Genomic DNA, 11,378 nt, shown 5'->3' with positions numbered 1-11,378 from the left:
GAAAGCCGGCGGCATGGACGCCGGTGACCCCACCCTTAACACCATAGAACCCCCTTGCCATCCTGAACATGGATCTGTTAACCACTTAGCTCAAATCCCCTCCCACCGTCTCGAATCTTCATTTGAAGATTCGAGTCGGAACCTGACTTACACCAATCGACCTCAACTTCACACCATATAATCCCCAAACCCCCCTCGTGACCAAACCATGCTTGGTTTGGTCCGAATCTAACCAGGGAAACACGAATCCCAGATCTAATTTTTTGAACCCTAGGTTTCTCTGTGCCTGTTCCGTATCTGTTCAAGCCGAAGAGATTAAGGTCTAATGGACCTTAATCGAAGTGTTTCTTATCTGAGAAACACTTCGATTAAAGTCCGTTCAGCCTTAAGAAAGGTCTGTTCGAATCCAAGCTAAGGCTTTTGATCTTTCGGATTTAAGGTGAGTTTTTGTTTTCCTTTTTCTTTATTTTTAGTCCATGTGTTGTTTAAGGGGCTGTTCATGTTTTGTGAAATTTGTGTTTTGAATTTTATCAACTGTGTCCTGTCCACTTTGCCTGAACCTACGTGTTTGATTAAGTCCCTCTTCTGTTCACTGATAATGTGTATGTGTAAGCTGTACAATCAAATGAATTTGAATTGGTTCGTTCATTTAGTTCCTAGGGCCATTCTGTATTAACATTGCAATCTGAACCCCTTGTGTGATACTGTTAAATGTCTGATTTTGGCTACGATTGTGCATGTTATGATTAATATAGTCGAGTCGACATGTGTCGTCAATTAGTTTTAACTGCCTGAACAATAACAAATCGATTTGCTTTTGTTAAGCATTGCCTGAATCAATTAGGAACTGAGTTTAGTGCTTATAATTGGTAATTTGAATCAGAAATGTAAAATCAATGTTTTGTTTAGTTACAGTTCTGAAATTGGAGAGCATGTGCACTTGTGCACAACATGTGAATTTGTGCACCACATGTGCATTTGTGCACAGCCTGTTGTTCCTGCATAAGGGCTTTTGAATTAAATAGTTTGACAGTATATGCTGTCAGACTACATTCTGCTGCCCATACTCTACTTTAGTTTCAGAAATAATAAACATTACTCAAAGTAAGTCTGCCAGGGAATATCATGGGGTTTGTTTATACTTAATTAGTTAAGTGGAATCTGAAAGTAGGAGAGCACATGGGAGGGGTGTTAGAGGATCTAAACAGGCTGTAAAAGGTTTGATTTTAGGTGCATAAAAGGAGGAACTTCCATCAGTTTTAAGGGGGAGATTTTTGATATACACACAGAGGGACAGACATTGAGAAGAGAGAGTAAATTGAGAGGATAACAACAGGGAGGAGATCAGGAGATCAGATAGAAGAGGGGGGCTGAAGATATACACACATAGACATAGAGACACAGACATATTAACACACACAGACAGAAATAGATAGAGAGAGGCATAACACAGAAAAGAGGGACTACATCTTCATCTTTGTCTTGATTCTCACTAGTCTGGATTTCCTTATTCCATATTGATTTCTTCTGAGGCCTGTTTGAGATTACTAGTTGTGTGTAGCATCAGTTCATTTCTGGATCTATTCTGCCCAAATTCTGATTCACTCTGCTGGGAATTTGCTACATTCTGCCATTTTTCATTGGTTCTAAACTGCACCTTGCACTGGGAATTTGTCCTGCTGTTTGTTCATCTGTTACTGCTGTTTCGCTTGCACTGTTGCTCAATTGACTCTCTTGCTTTGTTCATTGTAAGCATCTCCTCAGGTACACACTTCGAATCTGTCTGATGTAACTGATGTCGCAATGAAAGTTGGATCGAAAGATCCGAAGAATTTTTAATCATCTGTTGCCTTACTTATAGCTTTGCGAATATTGTTAAAGATGTATAAATCCTTTAACTTTTAGCCTGAGAGAGAATACATTAGTAAGCTTGTACTTAATTAATGTTTATGTTGATTTGAAACTGTGGTGTTTGATTCGTTTAGTAGCATACAGGATGTAAATGTAACACATGGAATGTGAAACTATTTAGTGCGATTGTTAAAGTTAAATTCACTCTTTCAGCATGTTTTGAGTAAGTAGGGGCAAATGGCTATTAAACCTAGCCAAATATAATACAGTTTTTGAATCGTCCAGTTTTCGATTTCTTTAGGCAGTTTATAGGACTAGTTTTGAATATCATCGGTAGTATTCTTTAATAAGGAATTCTATTAACCCTGTTTAAGCAAGTTAATCTAAATTCGACCTAAAGATGTTTGTTCGGATTAAGTGTTGTATTTCGTTAGAATAAACGGATTTCTTTTGTCAAATTAAAGCATTTTTTCCATTGAAGTATAATGTTTTCTCAACTTTGTAAATAATTAACCATAAGAATCCGGATTAGGCCAAAGCATATAATTAAATTAGCATGTACCTTTCTCTTCTAGTTTTAGAGACAAAAGCATTAGAAATGTAGCCACTTTAGGATATCCTTTCTAAACATAGAGATGAGCCTCGCCAAATAAAACGCAAAATTGCGGGGCCCTCAATAAATAACCATAATAATTTTTTTAGAATTCGGGATAGGCCGTTTATTGAATTTCATGGCCTTCTACAAAAATAATAACGCGCTAGACTCTTTAGGCGGCTTAATAATTTGACCTTCTTAAACACGGGTGCACATTGATGTGACCCAAATCCAAATCTCAACGGAGTCAAAATGTGTCGACGACCACGGGTGCATTGATTGTGACGTGGTTCGAGATGCATTTTCACGACGTTGCAATTCTATAAAAATAAATGATAATAATAAAAGCGGTTTAAACTTAATAAAAGCACGTAAGTCATAACATATATTTAAATCAGATATTTAGCCATTATAACAATTTAAGCGACCGTGCTAGAACCACGGGATTCGAGAGTGCCTAACACCTTCCCTCGGGTCAACAGAATTCCTTACTTAGAATTTCTGGTTCGCAGACTTCATTTGGAAAAGTCGAATATTTTTCCTCGATTTGGGATTCAAGATAAACCGGTGACTTGGGACACCAAAAGCCAAACCTTTCCCAAGTGGCGACTCTGAATTAAATAAATAATCCCATTTCGAATATTGTCACTTAAATTGGAAAAACTCCCTCGCGCATTTAACCCGTCAGGGCGGGCGCGCAAAAAGGAGGTGTGACACTTGCTACTTGCATTCATTTGCTTCGGATTTGCATGTTGACCGGCTCATAGAGAAAAAATTGAAAAGGAAAATGTGGGGACTGAGAGAGATAATTGTCTGTTTTTGAAAACCAATGTCCAAAACATACCGAAACTCTGCCAAAATTTTGAAAAAAAAAAGAGAAAATTTTTGTGAAAAAAGAAGAAAAAAAAAAGAGTTGGTTTTTGTTTTGTCAGAATTGCCCGAACTAAGCCAGTATGATTTTCGCCGGATGTGGGATACGTAGGCAACCCCCATCGGGTCCAACTTCCCTTTTGCAAAAATAGCCCAAAAGAACAAAAAAAATTATTTTATTTTAAATAATCATGGTGATGCCATTTTTGTCTAAAATAGTTGAATGTCCCCAAAAGGACGCCGGAAGGTTGTTTTAGCAAGAACAGCCACCTTTGGTCTCTTTTTCAAATTTTTGGCCAGTTAGCAAGCACAACTTTAAAATCTTCTCCCCGGAAGTGCTGAAAGGCCGTATTTGCAAAGTCGGGTTTTATTTTTGAAATGACAATTTCAAAAATTAACTTTTCTTGAGTCAAATGAGTCATGAATTTGCTTAATCACCCTAATAAATGTGAAGAATGAGCACGAGTCAAAATTTGCCAATAACAGTCATGAACAAGATCCCTTTGGAGCTGTGTATGTGGTGGGAAGATCTGGGTAAATCAGGGCAAGATAAGGTCAATCTATACTTGAGAGGACTCACCGGGTTGTTGAAGATCAGGCCTAGAGGGGACATCATAAAGGCATTGGTTACATTCTAGGACCCAGCCCACAACGTTTTTCATTTCTCAGATATTGAACTCACCCCAACTCTGGAAGAAATAGCTAGATATATTGGGAGTACTGAAGTTCCTCTGAGACACAAGTATCTGGTTGCTCCAAGAGTTGTCGCTGTGCACAGATTCCTAGATTCCTTAAAGATAAGCAGGGGGTCCATAACCCAGATTTGGTCGCAGGATTTTCCACTCCGCAGTTTATATACCAAAGATACGATCACATAGGAGGGTTTAACAATCCAGAAAACAAAATTTGTAGCAAAGGGAACCGCCTCAAATGGGAAGAACACAAGTGTTTTGCTTTTATGGTGGTCTTCTTGGGACTTCTGGTGTCTCCTAGGAAAGATGGAAATATCGACATACGAATAGCTGGGGTTGTCAGCACTTTGCTTATTCAGGCCAAAAGCACCCTCGCACCCATGATAGTAGCTGAAATCTTTCGCGCTCTCACAGCCTGCAAAGCCGAAGGAGACTTTTTTGAGGGGTGCAACTTGTTACTGCAGATGTGGATGATTGAACATCTATGCCATCGTCCTCAATTCCTGAGTTATGGGTCGATAGAGAAAACCTGCATAGAGGAATTTTATACAAGGGTTGATGGGATCAGCTTGCCAGAAGGGGTTATAGAATGGGTATCACATTGCCATTCCATCAGTGCAAGTCAAATAGAGTGGACGTTTGGATGGCTTCCCGTAGATGAGATCATATACATGCCAGCTACTAGGCCTCATTTCCTTTTGATGGGTCTCAGGAGTATCCAGCCTTATGCCCCATACCGGGTTTTGATACAATTAGGGAGATATCAAATGGTTCCCAGGGATGAAGACATTAGTCTCCATGTGGTCGAGATTGGTCCCGATGGTTACTTTCATGAAGCAGCAGTCCGCCAAATTTGGAGCGAATGTCAGTACTTGACGGCGAACACTCGAGTGCGTGATCTTTCCAGAGGTGAAGTTGCACCTAGATATCTTGCCTGGTATAAAAGGGAAGTTGAGTTTGGAAGGCTGGCCAAAAGACCTCATCTTCAAGAATTTGTCGGAGCATCACAAGAGCAATGGGATTGACTGGCCAAAGAAAATGAGTACAGAGCCACCATAGGCATGCTAGAAAAGCAAGTCATGGACCTTCAGTTTGAGAATGGTTTGCAAGCCACCGCGGATGAAGGCGAGAAGAAAAAGCTAACTCATGAAAATGAAGCCCTCAAAGCCCAAATTCAGAAAATGAGAACAGCTGCTAGAAACTCGGAAAGAAGCCGAGCGGATGAAAGGCTTATAAGCAGTCTGAAAAAGAAAGCCCTTGAGTGTCAAGATGACTTGGAAAAGTCTGAGGCCAACCTAGCCAAAGTCCGGGCACAATGGGCAAAGGAGGCGGAAGAGCGGGAAAAGTTTATGCAACAAATGAAAAGAAAGTATGAAGGGACAATAACCAGCATGAAGAGAAAAATGACTACCCTCGAGAATGAAGTAGCCAAGCAAGCCAAGGACTTCAAGGCTGATAGGGAACATTGTTATGATTTGATGGCTCAGATGGAGGAAGAAATACAACAATTGCAAAATTAACATCTCCACGACACTCAGGTGTTAGAATCCCGGAATCAACAGGTCGGGCGTCTCCTTCAGGAAAAGGGTAGAATCCGAGAGCGGGTCAGAGTCATCGCAGACTACATTGTTGTGAAATGCCAAGCATGTAAGGATATGACTCGCACCACTTTCTTCACGGCAGTGATGACGTTTGTCCGACAGATAATGAGTGACTTGGAGAGGCTTCAAAGGGATCTTTCATATAGGCCTGTGGCAAGACCGAATGATGTCCCGCGGGCCCTAGGAGCATTTGAGGCATTAATGTATTCATGATTTTTTTACTTGAATCTGTATTTTATTTCTGTTAAAGTCTGTTAGTTTCTTTTGAGTCTGTTAGTTTTTGAGTCGTAATAATCAAAGTATTTGCCTTTTGAAAATCCCAAAAATGTTTTATTACTTATTTTTACACTTATACCCCAAAACTACGCTTGGTTTGATTCGTGCAGGGTCATGATACGTAGGCAATCTCCATAGGATTTGACCATAACTAAAAGAAAAGAGAAAGAAAATAAGAAACCGTGAGAAGGAAACAAAATAAGAAAGGGAAATGAGAGAATTAAAAAAAACAAAGAGAAGTCAAACAAAGAAAGGCAAGAAAAAAAGAGAAAAAGGGAAGTTGCAAATGGAAATAAGGAAAAGTCGGGATGACACAAGCAATCGAGCAAATGCATGATAGAAATGATTAATTACTTAGGTGCATTGCATTCCATAAATATACGGTTACCAATCTTTTAAGATCTAATCACTAACGAGTTTGTTATTGATGTAGAACAGAGGCAGGTGGTTAGTTTGTTGAGCATTCTGGCAACCCATCCATACAACACTAGGTCCAAAGGAGAATTGATCATGTCTAACCAAGAACTTGATGGGAGTAGCATCGATCCTTAAAAAGAGGTGGAAGAATTGGATGTTAATTCGATAAAAGAAGATATGTATAAGTTGAAGCAACAGATGGCCAAAATGTACCAGGCCTGAGCAAAAGGGCAACCACCACCAGCTTACCCCACCAACCCTGTTTTCATCCCACCTTTGACTCAAACCCAGGAACATCCTACTGTTGATTCATCTGCAGGATTTCCTATTTACCATCACTACCAAGGCACCACCTCCCAAACCCCGCAAGCTCCACCACCCAAACCAGTTCCATATCCTCCTCCCCCAATCACTCATATATTCGTAGCATCCCCATTTGCTAAACTACAACAATCTTCCAGTGAGCCTATGTTCCAAGCCCAGGATAACCAATACTACCCCCCAGAGCCCACTTTCAAAGCTTCAGAAGTTTATACTCCTCGTTTTGATCTCCCTGCGGAAGCTGAAAAACCATCCAAAAATCCCGAACAGGAGGAGATGTTCAGAAAAGTTAAAAGCTTAGAACAATCATTCAGATACATTCGGGGGTTAGGAGGTCAAGTAAGCGTGGCTTACAAAGACCTGTGTCTGTTTCCAAATGTGCAATTACCGGTAGGGTTTAAGATGCCCAAGTTTGATTTGTACGATGGGCACGGTGATTCAGTAGCACACTTGAGAGGTTTTTGTAGCAAGATGAGGGGAGCTAAAGGAAAGGATGAATTGCTGATGGCATATTTCAGTCAAAGTCTGAGTGGATCGGCATTGGAGTAGTACACCCGGCAGTATCACGAAAGGTGGTATACATGGGATGATCTGGCACAAACATTCGCTTGTCACTTCCAATACAATCTTGAAATCGTTCCAGATCGACTGTACTTGACAAAATTGGAGAAAAAGCACAGTGAAAGTTTCAGAGAGTATAGTTTCCGATGGAGAGAGCAGGCAGCAAGAGTAGACCCTCCAATGAAAGAAAGTAAGATGGTGGATTATTTTCTACAGGCCTTAGAACCTACTTACTATGGCCATCTAGTCTCAGCTATAGGAAAATCCTTCAATAAAGTAGTAAAGATGGGAGGTATGGTAGAAGAGGGGCTCAAGTCAAATAAAATCATGAGCTATTCGGCTATTAAGGCGACCACTCAGGCTATTCAGGGCGGCACGCGAGGAATTGGGAAAAATAAGAGAGAGGACGTAGCAATGGTTGATTCAGGAACTTGGTTCGGACCCATAGGCTCATCTCACCACTATAATCAGCCTCGACCTCACCACCAAAGTTACCCTCATAGCCTATATAATCCACCCCAACATTATTACCGCCCACCAGAACCTCATTTTTCTGTCCACCATGCCCAAACATACAACCAACCTCCCACCCACGCGCAATGGCGTGCTCCCATTCCCCAAAACACTTATCCACCACCACGAGCCTACCGAAACCCTCCTGGACCAAGTTTCCGGCCTAATCAAGCATTTAAGGATGAAAGGTTGCAAAAAAAGAAAACCTTTACTCCATTGGGAGAGTCATATACTAGTTTGTTTCACAGGCTAAGACAACTGGACATGCTAAGGCCGATACAATCAAAATTGCCAAATCCTCCCCCAAAAAATCTGGATTATTCTGTAAGTTGCGAATATTGTTCTGGTACACCGGGTCATGACACGAAGAAGTGCTGGCACCTAAAAAGTTCTATCCAAGAGCTCATTGATACTAATAGAATTGAAGTTCAAGCTCTAGAGGCGCCCAATATCAACCGGAATCTAATGCCAACCCACCAAGAGACAAATATGATTGAAATAATGCATAAAGGGGGGGAGCCCAGGAAGCCTTCACAGACCATCATGATGATTTGGTCCAGTGAGGTCAAGCCAATTGAACCATCTATGGAAGTTAAGAAGAGGTTTTCAAGTGATGTGGCAGAAAAACAAGAAAGGGTGAAAGTGGTTGTGCCAGGAGTGGCAACCAGACCTATTGTAATTGTGGAGGGTGCCCGCACAGATCATGTCATTATTAAGCCGGTAACCCAGTTACCGAAAGTCAATAACAAGGCTATTCCATGAAATTATGAACGGGTGACAGTAACTTATAAAGGGAAAGAAGTTAAAGAAGAAGTCTGTGAAACCCAGGGTTTGACTCGTTCGGGGAGATGCTTTGCCCCCGAGGAGTTAAGAAAAGCTAAAGATAACCCAGTATTAGTGAAGAAAGTTGTAACTGAAGAAGAGGCAGAGGAATTCTTGAGAAAGATGAAGATGCAAGACTATTCTATCGTGGAACAATTGAAAAAGACGTCTGCTCAGATTTCAATATTGACATTGTTAATCCACTCAAACGAGCATCGTCGAGCCTTAATGAAAATCTTGAATGAGGCTCATGTTCCCGATAAAATCTTAGTGAATCATCTGGAAAAGATAGCCAACAAAATCTTTGAAGTGAACAGAGTCACTTTTTCTGAAGAGGAATTGCCTGTAGAAGGTACTGAGCACAACAGAGCTCTTTACCTTACGGTGAAATGTGAGGACTCCGTGGTTACCCGGGTATTGGTCGATAATGGCTCCAGTGCGAACATTTACCCTCTCTCCACTCTAAGCAAGTTGAAAGTAGAAGATGAAAGGATTCATAAGAACAGTATCTGCGTGCAGGGATTTGATGGCGGAGGCAAAGATTCAGTTGGGGATATAGTGCTAGAGCGGACAATAGGGCCAGTTGAGTTCACAATGAAGTTCCAGGTGCTAGACATAGTTGTTTCCTACAATCTGTTGTTAGGTCGACCATGGATTCACGCAGCTAAAGCAGTCCCATCAACGCTACACCAGATGGTCAAATTTGAATGGTATAGACAGGAAATAGTTGTGCACGGCAAAGATAATTTGTGCGCTCATAGCAATGTCGTTGTGTCGTTCATTGAAATGGAAGATGACAAGGGGTCGTGGGTATACCAAGTTTTTGACACGATGTTGGTCGAGAAAGTTCCAGAGGGGAAACACATTCCAAATCCGAAGATAACCGCTGCATCAGTCAGGGTGGCCTTTGAAATGTTGAAGAATGGTTTTGTACCAGGCAAAGGTTTGGGTTGATCTCTGCAGGGCATCATATAGCTAGTATCCCTCCCTAAAAACTTGGGAACATTTGGCCTGGGATTCAAGCCCACAGCCGCAAACATAAAAAGAGCCAGGAAATTGAAACAGAGGGCATAGGTCCTTCCAAAGCCGGTCCCACGTCTTTCCAGATAATTTGTCAAGTCCGGTACAAGAAGTCGCTCAGTAACAGCAATTCCCAGTTCTGTGATTGATCCTGACAATGAATTAATTGAAAAATTCGAGAAATTGTTCGACGATGTAAGCATGGTGGAAATTGGAGAAGGTTCTAGCAATGCGGAAGTGCAATTTGTCGGGCCAAAAACAAAGCTTAACAATTGGAAGGCTACTCTTCTCCCCACTCAAAAGGCGTTTTGGTAATTTATTTTGATTTTCCTCCAGTTTGTCTGGGTTATTCCAGGGTTGTAATCCAGATTGTTATCTTTCAGTCTGTTTGAGTGTGCAAACCTTGTTATTTTTTATCATTCAATGAAATGCAATCTCCCTTTCTTCATCATTCCTGATGGTTTTCCTTTTTGTTTTTCTTTTCTTCTCTGTACAGTTCTTTTTATGCTGGTTCTAATGACATAGTATGCATGAGGAATCCTCAGTCCAGTCTTAATCATCAATCTGATTTTGAAATAATAATTCAAGAAGTAGAGTGTGATGACGAATTAGAATATGATGAGGATGAGGCTTTTGAAGAGATTAGTAAGGAATTAAATCACTTTGAAGGAAGACCCAAACCCAACCTGAATGATACATAAGCCATCAATTTAGGGGACGCAGATAATATCAGAGAGACTAAAATAAGCGTCCACCTTGAACCAAAGATCAGGGAAGAGATAATCAAAGCACTGATTGAATACAAAGATATTTTTGCATGGTCATATGACGACATGCCAAGTTTGAGCACTGATTTGGTGGTCCACAAATTACCCACTGACCCGGCATTCCCTCTTGTCAAGCAAAAATTGAGAAAGTTCAAAACTGATATGAGTGTGAAGATTAAGGAAGAAATCACCAAGCAGTTGGACGCAAAGGTCATTCGGGTCACACGATATCCTAGTTGGTTAGCTAATGTTGTGCCAGTACCAAAGAAGGACGGCAAGATCAGAGTATGCGTTGATTACCGCAATCTCAACAAAGCAAGTCCAAAGGATAATTTTCCACTACCCAATATCCACATTTTGATCAATAATTGCGCCAAGCATGAAATTGGATCTTTTGTGGATTGCTATGCAGGGTATCATCAGATTTTAATGGATGAAGAAGCTGCATAAAAGATGGCATTCATCATGCCATGGGGAACTTATTGCTACCGAGTAATGCCATTTGGTTTGAAAAACGTTGGGGCAACTTACATGAGGGCAATGACTACTGTGTTCCATGATATGATACACAAAGAGATTGAAGTATACGTAGATGATGTAATCATAAAGTTGAAGCAGCAGGCCGACCACGTCGGAGATTTGAGGAAATTTTTCCAGAGGCTTTGCAGGTACAACCTCAAACTTAACCCTGCCAAGTGCGCATTTGGTGTTCCATTCGGAAAATTGTTGGGATTCATAGTCAGCCGTCGAGGCATTGAGTTGGACCCGTCAAAGATCAAAGCTATCCAAGAATTGCCGCCTCCGAGGAACAAGACTGAGGTGATGAGTCTGTTAGGGAGGTTGAACTACATCAGCAGGTTTATTGCTCAGCTCACGACAACTTGTGAGCCTATTTTCAAGTTGCTGAAGAAGGATGATGCGGTTAAGTGGACTGATGAGTGTCAAGAAGCATTTGATAAGATAAAAGGATACTTGTCAAACCCACCTGTGCTGGTTCCACCAGAACCAGGGAGACCTTTGATTCTTTACTTGATAGTCCTGGAAAATTCATTTGGTTGTGTATTAGGTCAGC

The 11,378-nt window shown here is 41.0% G+C and overlaps 2 protein-coding genes across 2 annotated transcripts; both read left to right on the top strand.

The window, feature by feature from the left end:
• Positions 1-5,087: 5,087 nt before the first annotated feature.
• On the top strand, positions 5,088-5,528 carry LOC138870780 (uncharacterized). Its single transcript, XM_070148619.1, has one exon. The coding sequence runs from the start codon at positions 5,088-5,090 to the stop codon at positions 5,526-5,528; it is 441 nt and encodes a 146-aa protein (XP_070004720.1).
• A 165-nt stretch (positions 5,529-5,693) lies between these two features.
• Positions 5,694-9,473, top strand: LOC138870779 (uncharacterized). The gene is made up of 4 exons (XM_070148618.1): positions 5,694-5,804; positions 6,594-7,146; positions 7,267-8,417; positions 8,526-9,473. Exons 1-4 carry the CDS (start codon positions 5,694-5,696, stop codon positions 9,471-9,473), a joined length of 2,763 nt encoding a protein of 920 aa, XP_070004719.1.
• Positions 9,474-11,378: the final 1,905 nt, after the last annotated feature.

Source organism: Nicotiana sylvestris, chromosome 6, assembly GCF_000393655.2.
Source record: "Nicotiana sylvestris chromosome 6, ASM39365v2, whole genome shotgun sequence".
NCBI classification, from domain to species: Eukaryota; Viridiplantae; Streptophyta; class Magnoliopsida; order Solanales; family Solanaceae; genus Nicotiana; species Nicotiana sylvestris.
Note: the sequence above shows the minus strand (reverse complement) of the source record. Positions and strands in the feature narration are given on the sequence as shown.

Coding starts and splice junctions, on each gene's coding strand:
- LOC138870780 (XM_070148619.1), top strand. CDS start 5,088: ATGGACCTTCAGTTTGAGAATGGTTTGCAAGCCACCGCGGATGAAGGC.
- LOC138870779 (XM_070148618.1), top strand. CDS start 5,694: ATGACGTTTGTCCGACAGATAATGAGTGACTTGGAGAGGCTTCAAAGG. Junction 5,805..6,593: donor GGGCCCTAGGAGCATTTGAG/GCATTAATGTAT, acceptor ACTCAAACCCAG/GAACATCCTACTGTTGATTC. Junction 7,147..7,266: donor GATGGCATATTTCAGTCAAA/GTCTGAGTGGAT, acceptor AAATCGTTCCAG/ATCGACTGTACTTGACAAAA.